At 44.1% G+C, this 17,018-nt stretch overlaps 2 protein-coding genes across 3 annotated transcripts; one reads left to right on the top strand and one right to left on the bottom strand.

Annotated features, from left to right (window-relative positions):
* Positions 1-31: 31 nt before the first annotated feature.
* LOC123059086 (jacalin-related lectin 9) lies at positions 32-2,871 on the bottom strand. The gene is made up of 4 exons (XM_044481728.1): positions 2,459-2,871; positions 2,097-2,292; positions 568-768; positions 32-490 (listed from the first exon to the last, which is right to left on the bottom strand). Exons 1-4 carry the CDS (start codon positions 2,764-2,766, stop codon positions 242-244), a joined length of 954 nt encoding a protein of 317 aa, XP_044337663.1. The 5' UTR covers positions 2,767-2,871; the 3' UTR covers positions 32-241.
* A 6,673-nt stretch (positions 2,872-9,544) lies between these two features.
* On the top strand, positions 9,545-16,561 carry LOC123063218 (uncharacterized). 2 transcript variants are annotated; one of them, XM_044486961.1, is made up of 16 exons: positions 9,545-9,801; positions 9,962-10,145; positions 10,233-10,485; positions 10,636-10,858; positions 10,962-11,082; positions 12,838-13,002; positions 13,210-13,587; positions 13,779-13,802; positions 13,892-13,965; positions 14,057-14,111; positions 14,389-14,455; positions 14,553-14,884; positions 15,038-15,169; positions 15,256-15,404; positions 15,716-15,808; positions 16,164-16,561. In XM_044486961.1, exons 2-16 carry the CDS (start codon positions 9,987-9,989, stop codon positions 16,258-16,260), a joined length of 2,322 nt encoding a protein of 773 aa, XP_044342896.1. In that variant the 5' UTR covers positions 9,545-9,801; positions 9,962-9,986; the 3' UTR covers positions 16,261-16,561. The 2 variants fall into 2 exon arrangements, with proteins under 2 accessions (XP_044342896.1, XP_044342895.1); XM_044486960.1 differs by having other exon boundaries at positions 10,233-10,858.
* The last annotated feature ends 457 nt before the right edge of the window (positions 16,562-17,018 follow it).

Below are 17,018 nucleotides of genomic sequence, written 5' to 3'. Positions count from 1 at the left end.
GATATCCAAATAAACCGAAGATAGACGACAATTGCTCTTAAAGTCAACTTTAATTTAAATCCAGAAACTTCAACACAGCCACGCGCGTGAGACTGCCTGATCCGTGCTAGTAGCCATACATATAACATGTAACAAATGCATGAAACCCTAAAAGGAAAACCAAGTTGTAATACATGAGACCAGTGCAACCCATAACATGCCAGCTCGTCCAAGAGCTGGTTATTCTTGAGCAACATATGTACTAATAATTTTGAACAGAAGGACGCACATAAACCCCGATAGCATTAACAAGTCTTCCAGCACGGACGAAGAAGCCCACAACGCTAGTGTCCATAAGAGGGACACTGAAAGCAGCACCGCTTGGTTTTCCAAAAGGTCCATATGTCCTCACATTTGTGACGAAAGTAAGCGATGTCACAACAGTATCTCCGCCGAAAGTACCGGTTGTTCCCGAAACTTCCTTCACAATCTCTAAAGGGGCAAAAGTGATCTACAAGGAAATAGATAAATCGATTATCTTCTCGGCAAAAGTTGATGGAACTAGCATTGTGCTGCACATTCACTCACCGTGTCACTAAGTTCACCATCACCACCCCACGGACCAAGAGTTTGCTTCTTTCCAGCTTGATTAACGTAGGAGAACGCAATGGAGTCAATGACAACACCACTTCTAATTGTCACACTTTCTAGATGTTGAGGTACCAACTCTGGGATATCAAATTCTTTTCCTCCATGCCCACCCCATGGTCCAATCTTGGTGACAAGGACCTACAAATATAGGCGAAGGAACAACATCTTGTTTCAGCAAGAAAAGAAAAAAAGATGAACAAACTACCTACACTTGTGTATGGGCAAATTATTAGCAGGCTACAATTAAGGGGCTCTTTGAAGACGTTCCAACCTATTTGTACAGAGGTGAGACAGAAGTTTAAATCCTAACTGTCTGACGCAAACATTTCTCCAGAATATATGGATTGGCTGTATATCTTTCAAGGGATGTTCATAGTTGTGTTGCAGGTGGCATGTAGTCTAGTGGAGGACCTCACACAGAGAAGGCAAGTGTTCGGGCGACAATGTAAATCTGGTAGCTGTTTTATCTTTAATTTTTGTTTTCCTGGTCGCCAAGTCATATGTACATAAACTATGCATTGTTTTCGCCTTTTCTATCTTAATAGAATGGGCAAAATGCCTGCCTTTGGCAAGTGTTCGGACGTTGGAACTTCCTCTAAATGTGGCGAGGTTATGCCGCGAGATCTCTGGTGTTTGAGATGGAGAGTCTGGTTAATGGCAGTTTTTTTCATGCAACGGGTGTACCTTAGGAGATGATCTGAAATGTTGTTTTATTTCCAGAGCATTAATTTGGGAGCATGCTTGCCGGGTGAACTTTGTCTCATGCTATTTTTTACTTAAAGAAACAGATGCAAACATGCAAAACACTCAAAAGGATTTAAAATCTTAAAACATGTTTCTTTATGTTAATTTTATTGCTCATTCCACTAAGTTATCTCTCTGTTGTTTTTAGCCGAATTCGATCGTCTGTATGCCAACGTCCAGATTCTCACAAGTTATGATGCATTCAAAGTCAGTAGTACGAATTCATGCTAGCGTTGAGTCACCATTATTTGCATCTCTTGTACATTCTTTGCATAAAAGGCAGCGGAAATGTATACTAACCATGATAGGGTCATTTCTAAAATATAACCTCCTACTCAGTATGGTCTTGTAAAAGCTATCATTTTTAAGCAAGAGCATAATCAAACTTGTAAAATCTAACAGTTAATATCATTACAAATAGTCAAAATCTCGGAAATTTAACAATGAATGTATTTACAAATATTTGTGTCAGAAATTTGGAAGTAATGTGTATGAACTTATCTCAAAAAAATCTTGACAATATATTGTTCTTTTGGACTTTTAAATATGTTGTAGTAGAAATTAAGTGTCCAAGTGATACTTGGAGAGCATATTGATGTCGAAAAATGTCACTTTCTAGAGAAAGTGAATAGTCCAACAAACATTTAGGTGTATATTAAATTTCCCATAATTAAAAGCTAGCTAGAGTAAAAGAAGGCATTGGATGAATTTATCTCACTCACTGGTTTTGGAAAGGCGAGGCACAAAACACGGATGTGAAGCTCCCTGAAACAAGAAGCGTGATCTCTCCCGAACATTTTGTGAGCAACAACACCTTGTGCGAAGGCAAACTCTCCGGTCCCACCGGTGATCGCCCATTCACCATCTGGACTGCTAGCCTTCGAAGTTCCGAGCACCTGAAGGCTGGATCCCTTGAACCTAAATATCACGCAAGATTAATGAGAAGGCTAAGAATATGCATGCATGGAGAATTAAACGATCAATGGGTATTGAATTAAGAATATGCGGGCAATATCAACAATGGGGAAAAGGCTTCAGTACAATTTTTTAAAGAGTATACAAAATAGAAAAGATGTTGACAAACCTCTCGTCGGTAAAAATGATGACGAAAGAGTGAAAATAGTCTGCTTCGTCGATAGCGGTCCCGAAATGCAGGCCTCGGCCACGGGCAACAATGTCTGCGTTGTGGCCGGGGCCATCCCGTATAGGCCAGTCATTTACAGTGCTGAGACCGCACTGATTGGGGAGCTGTAAGTTTGTCATAATTTGCTGGTTCTGTCGAGGGCCTTTGCTCCATTGCTGGAATATGTACAAGTGCAAGCGAAGCTCCTTTTGCTCGATGATTTGCTGAAGAGGAATACTTTGGAAATATGAAGGGTTCTTGGCGGCCATGGCTTCAGGGTATGGGGAAGCTACCTACCTAGCTAGGCCTCTTGTGTCTTTGCGTTGGAGGTGGAAGAGGGAGCCGCAGTGGTGAAGAAGGGAGGGGATGCGATGTATCTGTCACAATTTTCTCCATAAAAATAAGGATGATGTTCAGTTTGGCTGCCTGTACTTGTCAATTGTCATCCGTTCTCCACCAACTATATGCTCTCTTTTTTTTGTGGATACACCAACTATATGCTTCGAGGCAGCCATATTCAAAATGTACTTTGATTTAAAGCGGGCGGGATCCTGTTTCGAGAGGTGGTTCCCTGATTTTTTTTATATAAATATAATCGCAGTTTATGAAAAAAAGTCGCTTCAGGGTAATTATGGGGCGCATCATCATGGCTCACCTTGAATATTTCTTTGCCTAGAAAGTACAGTAGTAGTACTATATTGAGATAGGAGGCAGTGCTTCTGTGTGCGTGAGCCGTGGTGCGATTTGCTTTCTATAAAGCAGGATCGAAAGGCCTTGTCTCTGAAATTTTTTACTGAGTCTCGATGCTCACGAGTCACACGTGTGGGCATAGTGTTGGTAATCAGTTGCTCCTTGATCCCTCCGTCTCAAAATAAGTTTGTCAACTTTGTGAGACATTTTTAGTTTTGTTTCCCTCTATGTTAAAAAATATTAGTTTGACCAAGTATATATAAACAATCTATCAAAAAAATGTTAATAGTTTTACAATATCAAATACGACAAATCTAATGAAGACAATTTGGTATTGTAAATGCTACTACTTTTATTGATTTGTCCGAAATTTAAAAAATTGACTTAGAACAAAGCTACAACTTCAGATTTAAGGGGGAAACAACCACTCGTCAAGCCCATGGATTCATCCCCCTATGTCCGCCGGTCTGGTGGTTCGTACTAGGCAGGAGAATCTCAATGCCTCAACCCGACTAGGAGATAGGTTAGTGTTTTAGTCCTCGCGGATTACTGTCAAGACGGATTCGACGAGGCTCTGATCCTCCTTGAGTTTGTCCATATAGACGGATTCGATGGGGCTCCGGCGCAGTTCTGTCGGCTCCTCGAAACGGCGAGGTTAAGGTTTCCCGTTGTCAATACGTGCGCCAGATCGATTCAAGGGTTCAACAATGACGGCTGCGGCTCTGGGAAGCTGATCCCTGGGGCATGTGAACGGAGATTTCCTAATTGTCGTCGACAATGTTAGGCAGGCTCTTCTTTAGAACCGGGGGGGGGGGGGGGGGTAATCATTTCCTTTTTTAATACACGAATCAAATCAGATTTGATGTACTCCTATTCAAGAAGGACTCTCATCTCTTTCCTCGGTTTGGTGGAGCATTAAAGAATGCCGGACCGACAGAAAGCATCTCAGCAATTCGGGGCTTTCCAAAAAGAAAGAAAAAGATTGTGAAGATAATAATGCGGTTCAGTGCGTCACACATAGACATGTCTATCGTGAACTAAATGATAAGCAAACACTCATCTAGCTTTTTTGCTTGAAATTTGAGCAAACACTCATCTAGGTTGTTAGGAATATGCAACTTGTATTCCCATGAGGCCATAGGCCGATATATATATACATGTACAGGTGTGGAACATATGCAGGAAACCCCTCATACAACGAGATAAATATAAAGGGGTACATGACTTATATTATAACTCTAACACCCCCCCTCAAACTCATGGTGGATGAACAACACTGAGTTTGGAGAGATAAAAGCCATGTTGTGCTCTAGTCTGAGCCTTTGTCAGGAAATCCGCCAACTGTAACTCGGAAGGCACATACTGAAGAGCAATAACCTCATCCTGCACAGCAGCGCGCACATAGAAAGCATCAACACCAATATGCTTGGTGAGCTCATGCTTCACAGGATCGCGTGCAATGCTGATAGCACCTGTACTGTCAGATAGAAGCAGAGTCGGTGTAGTGACAGAAACACCAAAATCCTGAAGTAACCACCGTAACCAAGTCACCTCTGCCGTCAAAAGAGCCATTGCTCGCAACTCAGCCTCGGCACTCGAACGGGAAACTGCAAGCTGTTTCTTCGTCTTCCAGGCAATGAGAGAACCACCAAGAAAAACACAGTAAGCAGAAAGTGAACGGCGATCGGAAGGATCACTAGCCCACGTAGCATCAGAATAGGCCTGGAGCTGTAAAGAACTGGAGCGAGGAAAGAATAGACGGTGAGAGATCGTGCCTCGAAGATATCGAAGAATACGAAGGAGATGACTATAGTGAACCGAGGTGGGGGCAAAGACAAACTGACTCAGAATATGAACCGGATAAGAGATGTCCGGACGAGTGACAGCTAGATAGACAAGACTGCCAACAAGATGACGATAACGCGTCGGATCAGGGAGAGGATCACCATCAGTAGCACGGAGGTGAACATTGAGCTCCATAGGAGTCTCAACAATGCGCTCGTCAGTAAGAGCAGCACGAGCAAGAAGATCCTGGATATACTTTTCCTGGGATATAAAAAAGCCATCAGAGGTAGAAGAGACTTCAATCCCAAGAAAGTAGCGAAGAGGTCCAAGATCAGACATAAGAAACTGCTCACTAAGACGGGCCTTTACAAAGGCAATATACTCGGGATCATCCCCCGTGATGATCATGTCATCAACATAAAGAAGAAGAAGAGTCCGACCACGAGGAGAAAGGTGAATAAACAATGCGGGATCATGAGCACTTGCTAAAAAACCAGCAGCAGTGATCACAGAGGCAAAGCGCTCAAACCAGGCGCGGGGGGCTTGCTTAAGGCCATAGAGAGAGCGACGAAGACGACATACCATGCCATCAGGAACAGAATACCCAGGTGGTGGCTGCATGTACACCTCCTCACGCAGCTCACCATTAAGAAAGGCATTCTTAACATCAAGCTGAGATATAGACCAGTGGCGTGCAGAGGCAACGGCAAGAAGGGTACGAACAGTGGTCATATGAGCCACAGGAGCAAAAGTCTCGTCATAATCACGACCATGCTCCTGCTGAAAACCACGAGCCACAAGACGAGCTTTGTGACGCTCAAGAGAACCATCGGAGCGAGTCTTAACCTTGTAGACCCACTTACAAGTGATCGGACGGACTCTGGGAGGAAGAGAAACAAGATCCCAAGTACCAGGGCGTTCAAGAGCAGCAATCTCCTCTGCCATCGCAAACTGCCATTCAGGATGAACAACAGCCTGACGGTAAGAAGTCGGCTCAAGAACAGCAGCACCAGCAGTGGGAAATCCAAAGCGATCAACAGGCGGACGAGGACGAGAACGCAAACCATAAGTAGGCTGAGAGAAAGATGACGACCCATCCACGGAGGCATCAACTGGTCGTGGACGACGAGTGTAATGTTGAGGAAGAGATGGAATAATAGAAGGAGGAATCGGCAAGGTAGAATCAGGGGGTGACGACGAAGAAGTCACCGGAGATGAAGGTGTAGAATCCGGTGACAAACTGGGAGAGGAAGTCACCGGAGATGAAGGTGGAGAACCCGGTGACAAGCTAGACGAGGAGACCGGGGAGGAAGGTGACTGCAAGTCAACGAGATGTGGAGAAGGAGAGGAAGTGGAACAGAGAGGTACAGTGTCGGCGAGGGTGATAGGTGTGTCAGGAAAAGTGAGGAAAGAGATATCCTGCACTGAAAAAGTCGAGGAAGATGGGCGTGGGTAGAAAGGACGAGACTCGTCAAAAGTCACATCTCGAGAGATACGCATCCGACGACCAATAGGATCCCAACAACGATAGCCCTTATGCTCATCACTGTAGCCTAAGAAAACGCACTCAACAGACTGAGCAGTCAGTTTGGTGCGTTCGCGAGGGGCAAGAAGAACATAGCAAACACAACCAAACAAGCGAAGCATCGAATAATCGGGAGAACGATCAAAAAGTCGCTCGAAAGGAACACCACCCTGTAGAGCAGCGGAAGGCTGTATATTGATAAGATAGGTGGATGTGGAGACGGCCTCAGCCCAAAAATGAGGCGGGAGAGAGGCAGCAATCATCAATGCACGAGCCGTCTCAAGAAGATGTCGATGCTTTCGCTCAGCCACACCATTCTGAGCATGAGCACCAGGACAAGAGAATTGAGAGAGAGTCCCGTGTTCAGCAAGAACACCACGCAACATCTTAGAGATATACTCGCCAGCGGAGTCAGCACGAAAAACACGAATGGGTGAAGAGAACTGAGTATGAACCATGGCAGCAAAACGCTTATAAATAGACAACACCTCAGAACGAGAAGTCATGAAATAAAGCCATGTGTAACGAGAGAAATCATCTATGAAAATAATATAGTATTTATGACCACCTTTCGAAGCGAAAGGGGCCGGACCCCATACATCAGAATGGACTAAATCGAAAGGACGCTTAGACACGGACTCACTATGTGAATATGGTAACTGAATCTGCTTACCAAGACGACAACCCTGACACTCTAAAGAGACATCTCCTGAGACAGACCCCAGAAGGCCTCGACGAACTAAGGAAGACAACCGAGATCCACACAGATGACCAAGTCGATGATGCCACTGCTGGAAGGAACCAGTGACAGAGGCAACAGAAGCGGAAGAACTGGCGATGGTGGTAGCAGCAGAAGGAACATGAAGCCAGTCCAACTCCCAAAGACCCTGAGAATCACGGCGGCGAGGGCCAGCCCCAACCAGAGTGTGCGTGTGACGGTCCTGAACAGAACAAGAGTCAACGTCAAGGATGACACGACAACCAGAATCCGTAAGTTGACCAGCAGAAAACAAATTCATGGTAAGTCGAGGAACATGAGCAACATCAGGAACAGAATAAGAAGGAGTAGTAAGATTGCCTCTACTAGCAACAGAAAGTGGAGTACCATCAGCAGTGAAGACATGAATAGGAGAATCCAGTGATCGAAGAGAGGACAAAGTGGAGGAATGAGAAGACATATGAAAAGAAGCTCCAGAGTCCAGAACCCATGGGGATGTACCTGACTGTGTAGAGGGTGATTGCTCAGTGCGGGAAGCATCAGTCACAGAACCGGCAGTACCCGTCGAGGAAGAACCTGAAGCCGCGAGCAGACGCTTAAGTCTCAGAATATCCTGCTCAGTCAAAGCAATAGCTGAAGCTGTCGAGGTAGACGACGAAGTCCCTGAAGATGATGATCGAGCCTTGCGCAGGTGTTTCTTCTTCGTGTAGCACTGAGACTCAAGATGACCATCATTGTTGCAATAGGCGCAGTGTGGACGGGGGCGACCGGAGCCTCCAGAAGGAGTGGGCAAGAGCGGCGGAGCACTCGAGCGAGAAGTGGTCGATGGAGCAGGTGGCGGAGGAGCACGAGTAGCAAGCACAGAGGGAACCTCCAGCAAACCAGCACCACGTAAGCGAGTCTCCTCTGCACGAATCTCAGAAAGCGCCTCCATGAGAGAAATACGGCCACGAGCAAACAACTGAGCACGCCGGGGCTCAAACTCCTTACGAAGCCGAGACAAGAACTCATAGACGCGATGAAACTCCAAATTGGCCTGGACAGCCTGGCAACAGGGGCAGGTACGACACCCAGCACTACGGAGAGAATCAAGCTGACGCCAGATAGCAGAACTCTGTGCATAGAAGTCATCAACAGTAGAGTCACCCTGCTGAAGAGCATGCTCCTGGCGGATCACAGAGAGGTATAAGGCATCACCAGAGGGCTGATAGCGCTCACGAAGACGGGTCCACATCTCAAAGACAGTAGAAAGACCCAGAAATTCAGAAGCAAACTGAGGCAGAACACTAGCAGTGAGAACAGCTGCAGCACGGGCATCATCATCAAGCCACTGGGTGTAAGCAGACAGAGCACCATGATACAACTGAAGAGCCTCCTCATAAGCCAAAACCCTCTCATCATAAGCACGATCAGCAACCTCATCAGCAACCTTAGCCGCATCCTTGGCAGCCTGATTAGCATCCGTAGGAAGAACCGATGGAGTTGGCGGGGTAGGGGCCACCGGAGGAACTGGACGTGGCGGACAACAGACCTCGCCAGAAAGAACACCCCAAAGACGGATGCCACGCATGTGAATGCGCATGAAGCCAGTGAACTCGGTGTAGTTAGTACCATCAAAGATCACCGGACAGCGAGGAACAGCAACATAACCCGATGCAGCAGACATTTTTTTTTTTTGAAGATCCGATGAGAACGACCGGATCGGAATCAGGCGCTGCTACGGGAGCAGCGAGAGCCGGCGGGAGAGGAGATCAAGGGCGCCTGCAGGACGAGCCCCCTGGGCCAATCTGACGCCCTGGGCGCCTGCGGGAAGGGCGGCTGGGTGGCACCCGAGCGGGACAGGCCAGCAGCCGAGCTCCCTGAGCGCCGGCTGGACGGGAGCGGGACGGGCGGCTGGGTAGGAGATCGGGGGGTCCTGAGCGCCGGCTGGACGGGAGCGGGACGAGCCGGCAGCCGAGCGGCTGGAAGACACCCGATCGGGACGGGGCCGGCAGCAGAAGCCCTGCTAGCGGCTGGCGGAAGAGGAGATCGGGGGCTCCTGAGGACGAGCCCCCTGCTTCGATCGAGAGACGAAGAGGAGATCGAGCGGATTGCTTCGATCGAACAGACGGATCAAAAGCACGAGTTGCAGCGTGCAAAAAATTGACCTAGCTCTAATACCATGTTAGGAATATGCAACTTGTATTCCCATGAGGCCATAGGCCGATATATATATACATGTACAGGTGTGGAACATATGCAGGAAACCCCTCATACAACGAGATAAATATAAAGGGGTACATGACTTATATTATAACTCTAACATAGGTAATCTAAGATCTCACATAATAATAATTAATTGTACAGCGGGTGGGTTAGTTGTTTGGAAGCAGGATGTAGGCAGGTAGATGCAGATCTGTCTCCTCCGTTTGATAGTTTCGTTAGATGGCCCGTCCGTCTCCCAGCTGCGGATAACATCGATCTGAAACCCGTCTTCATCACTAGCTACACAGCCGGGCTTCTCCAGGCGAATTCTGCTTCTTTCTTTACTGAGAGGGAAGGGAAGAAGAGTTACTGTACTTTCTGTACAGTGGTAGCAGCCTCCAGGTAATTCCCGTTTTCTCTTCCCTTGAGAAGATAGTTTTTCTTCTGTTCGCAAAACGGAAGAGCAAGCACCGACCTATAATCATGTTTTGTATGAAATGAAAACGTTCTCGCGCTCTTGTTTCGAGGGCACCCGCAGACTCAAGAGCTGCTCTTGTTTCAGGGGTACTATGGTTATCTAATCGGCAATGGATCGCCAAGCTAGTGCGCGAATCGACCTGGAGTGTATGCTGTTGGATGAAACCAAAGAGCCGAGGGCTCTACCGCTGCCACTCCTCGAAGACATCACAAAGAGTTTCTCCGCTGACCATGAAATTGGACGTGGCGGATTCGCGGTGGTTTATCAGGTAAGGAAATTCAAAACTGCCCCGGTCTTACTTGCCTTAGTCCCAGTCAGTTAATCTAAGAAGTGGCAAGGCATGCTCGGACCATAGGGAATCCTTGACAATGGCATGGTCGCTGTGAAGAAGCTGTCCAACACGTATTTGTATGAGAATAAATTCCAGACGGAGATTCAATGTCTGATGAAGGTGAAGCACAGAAATGTTGTACGATTTTTAGGATATTGCTGCGACACACAAGGTCAAGTAGCCACGCATGAAGGAAATTTTGTCATGGCTGACATACAAGAAAGATTACTCTGCTTTGAGTTTCTACCCAAGGGGGATCTTTCCAACTATATCTCCGGTAGGGCCACAATTTTCCTTGCTAAAGATTATTTGGTTCATGAACATTCATACACAGTTTTACATTCCATGTCATGTACTAACTACAGTTTGAATATCAAGGACTTCATTCCAGATACTAAACCACCTTTCTTGTGTCCAATTTATGTAGATGCGTCCAGTGGACTTGAATGGAGAGACCGCTACAAAATAATAAAAGGAATCTGCCAAGGATTGGATTACCTTCACAGAAATGATATTGTTCACCTTGATCTTAAGCCGGCAAATATCCTCATGGATGCTAAAATGGTGCCGAAAATTGGTGACTTTGGCCTATCGAGGTGCTTTCAGGAAGAGCAAACCCGCACTATTGCTACAACATTTGCTGGAAGCCTGTAAGCTAGCTAAGCTACTTGAAAACTCAGCCTTTCTTGCTAGTGATGATTTACATGCACTATCTCTGCACATTAATTGATCATCTTGCACCTTTTCATGCAGTGGATATCTAGCACCAGAATTCGGCGACCGCATAATTACACATAAATATGACTTGTACAGTCTTGGAGTAATAATCACAGAGATACTGACCGGACGAAAAGGTTATAGTGATGTTGATGAAGTAAGAACTATGGGCAATCCCCAGATAAAAGCTTTATTTTATATAATTATGTGTGCTTTTACTGTGACTGATGCAATTTTTAAGAATATAATAATCCCTTTGCTCACTATTATAAGATGTTCCAACTTTTTTCTGAATCGGATGTATATAGACACATTTTAGTGTCTTCGTTCACTCCTTTCAGTCTGTATGCAGTGCATATTGAAATATCCAAAACATCTTATAATAGTGAATAGAGGGATTATTTTATAGTACTATTTAGAAACTTTCCATGCGGTGACGCTAGTAATTCAGTGCAAATAACCTTCTATAATGGTTCTCTTTTATTTTTGCCACACCGGATGCTGATATAGCAATGACTTGGGAAACCATGGGCTCCTTCCGCATCTCAGCCATGGACACACACCTCCTATCATTTGAAAGGGGTAAATTCATCCAACTGCTGAACAAGAACACTTAGAAAACTAATTAACCTTAGTGTAGCTTGGGTTAGATTGGATAATTGACATAAATTGAACGGACATATAGGCCAAGTTCGGAAGTGAACCCGGCCTTACCTCCAACTGAACAAAAAAAAAATCCTAGGATTTCCCTCACTCCTTTGTTCTTTCCTTATGGAAGAAGGGAGAAACAAAATGAAGGTTTGAAATTTTTATCAAGTTTCGTGATGAGATACTTAACATGTGAGGTACAAAAAAAAGTGGTATAACAGTGAACAGTGCAAGTTCGAGATGAGATATTTTAACGTGTGGGCTAACACACAAAAAAACAAATTTGTGGATTTTTAACCTCCACGAATATTTTTAGCTCACGTGTTAGAGGGTTTTATCATGAAACTTTATACACATAGAGAATACATCCTATGTATATGTGGAAATGTTCTCAGAATTTTTTGAAATTTTAAAATTTGACTGTCGAAATTATCAAAAAAAGAAGCGGGGAAATTTTTTGCCACTCTAGATTTTGACATTTCACTTTTGCCACTCTTAGCTTTTGACAATTATCACAACTGCCATTCCGTGGCAAAAGCAAAATAATTTTATTTCATTTTTTGACACTATTAGCTTTTGAAATGTATGAAAATTGCCACTTTGAAAATTTTGCTTTTGCCACGGGAATGGCAATTGTGATAATTGTCAACAACTAAGAGTGGCAAAAGTGAAATGTCAAAATCTAGAGTGGCATAAGGAAAATTGGCAAAATCTAGAATGGCAAAAACAAAATTCTTCATGAAGCGTGAGCTCCAAAACACCCTACTCACATAATATAATATACCTATTCAGTTTTTTAATCTCAAATGGTGCTGCCTTTTAAATATTAACTCTAGGTCATGCCTTAACTGGTTGCACTGGTAATGATGACGCATGTATTGTCTCTTTGTCAAAGACGGTGCTTAGAATTCTTTTGACGTCTCTTGATGAAAATCCTGATCTGACCTTTAGTGGATTGATGACAATGACGACATAGACACGTTGTTTCCTTGTTGAAGGCCTTGCGTTGAGGACCTTTTTCGATGCCTGGTGTTGTTCAAGAAATCGGAGGTTGGAGTTGCAAATTATTGTTGAAGCCATAATGTTTTCTTTTCCTTTTTCTCTTCTCTCTCTCTTTTTATGTTCTTTTTTTAGTGTGTGCCTCCTCAACATCCCTTTGACGTATTTTTGTTGCCAACTCCGGTGTCCTATACGTTATCTTGATGCATTAATGAAAGGGTTATCTATATAAAAGAAATGCTAATTCATAATTGCAAATTTACAGGTACTTGAAAGTTGGAGCAATAGGTTGGAGAAATCACAGAGACAACAAGTAAGAGTATGCACTGAGATAGCATTACAGTGCACTGAACGCAGTCCTAAGAGAAGGCCAACTAGTACGCAATATGTAGTTGATAGGCTTACTGAAACAGAAAGCACGGGAACAATGGTATGTTTAAAATTTAAGCTTTTGTGTTTTCCCTTTACTTTTGTTGTTGGTTGCTCGTAGCTTTTGGATGAGGTCAAGTTAGTTATGCAAACGAAAAATATTTCCCTTGTTATAGAATTCCTTGACCAAATTTGATACATCCATATGGAGTATCCATCGAGAAGTTAACTCTACAATATTCGCTTAACATGAGTTGTTGTTCTGCAGGATCTACTTGACGTCTACCTTGTCGAGCTTCACTTCCCTGTCGAACCCGACACAGATGAACATGCAGTATTCAGGCTTATGAAGAAGAGCACCAAGCCTTGGCGTTGCTTCGCAAGTCTCCCAGTATATGGAATTGTACCTCCCAAGTCCACTACTTACACTCTCGTTGTTACAGCACAACAACAAGAGACGCTACCAGAAGAAACGGAGTGCGATCTGATCCTGCAGAGTAGTCTATCAGGGGATAAAAGCATCCCTACTTTGAGGGACCAATCTAAGTATGACAAGTTTTTCGACGAAGCTAAAGAGTCAGGGAATGCAGTGTGTGAGGTGATGCTGAAAACTGTTTTTGCTTCGCAAGGACCGACAACATCAGAGGTCAGTCATTTTTTAATCAATACAATTCGGAATATTTACCATTCGAACAAGATGTAATGTCCGTCTCTGCACATGGTCTAAGAGCTAAGCTACTGGAATTATGCTATTGTACCCTGATATATCTTTTTGTTATCTTCCCTTTCATGCATTTGCTTTACTGATCTTATTAATTGGTACTACATGTGATGCAGCCGACAATCTCAAGAAGACTAAAGGTACAGAGTTCTCTTTTTGCCTGCATACATGCTCCAATTTTGAGCTACTTTTTTCTTTCTAATGCTGACCCTGTCTTCTGTTGGATCAGGATCAATGGATCATATCCCTGAAGAATACTCATGGCATGCTGTGCTCCCTTGATGCACAGACCACCGAGCCATGGTGAGTGCATGGCATATATAATATGGGCACCAGAATAATTCCCTCCGTTCAAATGAATCTGGATTATGATAAATATCTTATTGTCACACAGCATTGTAACAAGTCATCAGCACGGAGATGTTTGCGTATGGAACTATGACCCGCAGGCAAGTTAATGCATGCTATCTTCTATATTACATACTACCATGTGCTTGCAGTTCACACACATTATTTTTGGCGATTACTGAAGTTTATTGTCATCGAAGAAGGGTGATGTTTTTCCTTTTGGTGATACCGGATGGTACCGGCTGTAACGATATATTTTCCCGTGACGGTTTTCCGATTACTGTTGCCAAATGCATATCACACAAAAGCTCAATTTGTATTAGCAAATGAAAACTCGGTCTGCATTCAACTGACACTGTCATTTATATTTACCGGCAGAGACGGACAGATTCATTTAATGTCTCAAAGGAGTCAATCATGCCTTCTTACTCATTGTCTAATAAAGGCAAGCCTATCTTTCTGGCTCCTCTGTTTACCAAGTTCCCTAATTTCCCATCATCATACACTGCATGCTAATACGACGATCACTCTTCTCAATACAGTTCATTCTGTTAAGGTTATCTCAAGAAAGAAATGGTTTGTGGCTGGGACATCTGATGGTGTGATCCATGTGTACAATTACGACAACAAAATACAAAAACTCAGGAGTTTCAGAGCCGCCAGTGATTGCTTCATCACATCAATGGCCGTCCATCCAACCCATCCATATGTATTGTCATCGGCTCATCGTGATATGAAGCTCTGGGACTGGGACAACGGCTGGGACTGCACACAATCATTCGTGCAGGAACATTCCGATACTATACAGCAAGTCGCATTTAACCCAGTGGACTCCAATATCTTTGCAAGTGCTTCAGATGATCACACAGTAAAGGTATATATGGGTTTCTCCTTTTTGCCAACTGATCAGTTTGGCTCCAGTAGCTTAATTGTTGGCATGTACACCGTATGATAGAGGGACTTGGAGAATAATAATTCTCTCGGAATCCAAAAACCTTTAATTGCAATTCGTATACCTGATGTTCAGGTTTGGAGCATCGATTCTCCTGAATCAAAATATACTTTGTCTGGGCATCAGGACAAAGTGAACTGTCTCAATTTCTTCACATGTAATGATCGACAATATTTGATTACTGGCTCTGATGACCACACAGCTAAGGTATGCCATTATCATTGACAAATACAATGGTATCATACGAGTGTAACATTGCTAATAATAGTGTGTGCGCTTTTGTTGTCCAACAGATATGGGACATGGAGGAAAAGGCTTGTGTTCATACGATGCAAGCTTTCGTGTCTCCAGTAATTTCTGTCATGGCCTTTCCCGATAGCTCATATCTAATTACAGGTTCAAGAGATGGCTCTGTTCATTTCTGGAGCTCCAGTGAATTCAGGTATCATATTGGCTGAGCTTTTTTGAACTATTAACATCCTCATGACTTAATATGGTATTAGATGTGATATATATGTGCCTAGTTTGCACATATTCACTTTTTCATACGACTTTCGGGTCAAGTTCCACTATCAAACAATACAGCATCCAAGAAACAAAAACAGGCTCAAACATGCTTTTGCCACTTAACGCTCACACAACCCAAACCTTCCAGCTGCCACACAAAACAAAAGAAATTTAGCCTTATGAACCATGTTTACTTTGCTCTCACCTCTGCTCCTTACTGATGTTTTTGGTTTTCTTTTTTGCAAGTGATTTCTGCATGGTTCCTAGGCTGGAGAGAATCGTTAACTTTGGCTCTGGTGGAGCTATTTGGGGTCTCGGATGTTTCATGGGGTCAAGAAGGTAACCAACTTCATGTTATTTGTTTTGTTTTGTTGACGGACAACTGTTGGATCTCTGTCACATAGTAAAACACAATAGAGTTTTGGCACCAAGACAAAAAAAAGAGTGAATTTGTAGGCTAAGTTCGTATGAGATCTGACCAGGGCTTACGGAAATTCTGATTGAATAAGGATTGGCAATGTTGTAGTTTGTTCGAATAGGATGTTTATTTTCTTGATGAAAGATACTTAATCTTCAACCTCTGCATCGTATATGCGTGCACTCTGCCTTTTTTATAGGATGCGCCACACCTTTTAATATCATTACCATTTCTTGTGATGCCAAACGCATAATACTAAATAACTTTATCTTTTAGGATTGTAATCGGACAAGAGTACACAGTGTCAATCATGGCCATCGACAATGAAGATGAACCATTTGCTAGTGAGGACAGCAATGAAAACCCCATATGAGGGACGTACTAGGAAATGGACAACTTTCACGCGAACTGAGGTCAATCGACAACTTCTTAGCAGATGCACGTTTGTGCAGTGAACTCTGGTTTGTGTATTTGATTTGGCACTGGATTTTAGTATTTGGCACAAATCCGAGGTTACATTTTGGTGAACCATATGTCGACGTGCAGTGTGGATTTATTCAGAGATCATTTTGCTTTCTGTTCAGGAGAGGTGCTGACTCTGTTCATTGTCCGATAAAAAAGCACTTTAAGATGTTTACACCTGTTTGTTATGTTCAGATTTCTGTTTAGTTTCATACCAGGTTCAGCGAGCACACGAGACTTCAGCTAATTTGTAAATCCATCCTGACAAATACCGTGCTATGCATTCTCTAGGAATAATGGATATATAATCTAGGTTCAGCTAATCAGTAAAGCGACACATTAAGTTGATATGCGAAAAGCATCATACCTGGCTGGTATGCGCTAAAATTTGCAGCCAGTTCAACCTGAACTTTAGCCACATTCAGCACATCTGATCAGGGCTCATGCTCGCGACGACCGTGTGGCTCGTGGTCGTCCACCAGGAGGGCGGCCCGCGCGCAGCTCTCGTATGAGATTGCCACGCGCATCGCATGGTTCAGGAAGTGGAGATGGCGGGGGGCGCACTGCCGGAGGAAGATTATGGCGGCCGGGGCCGGGAGCAGGGGCGCACAGCCGGCAGCAGATGGTGGCGGCGACGGCCGGGAGCAGGGGGATTTGTCGAGGCGGGAG

The sequence above is a fragment of the Triticum aestivum genome, chromosome 3A (genome assembly GCF_018294505.1).
Source record: "Triticum aestivum cultivar Chinese Spring chromosome 3A, IWGSC CS RefSeq v2.1, whole genome shotgun sequence".
NCBI classification, from domain to species: domain Eukaryota; kingdom Viridiplantae; phylum Streptophyta; class Magnoliopsida; order Poales; family Poaceae; genus Triticum; species Triticum aestivum.
The sequence above is the reverse complement of the archived record's forward strand: the minus strand, read 5'-3'. Positions and strand labels throughout refer to the sequence as shown.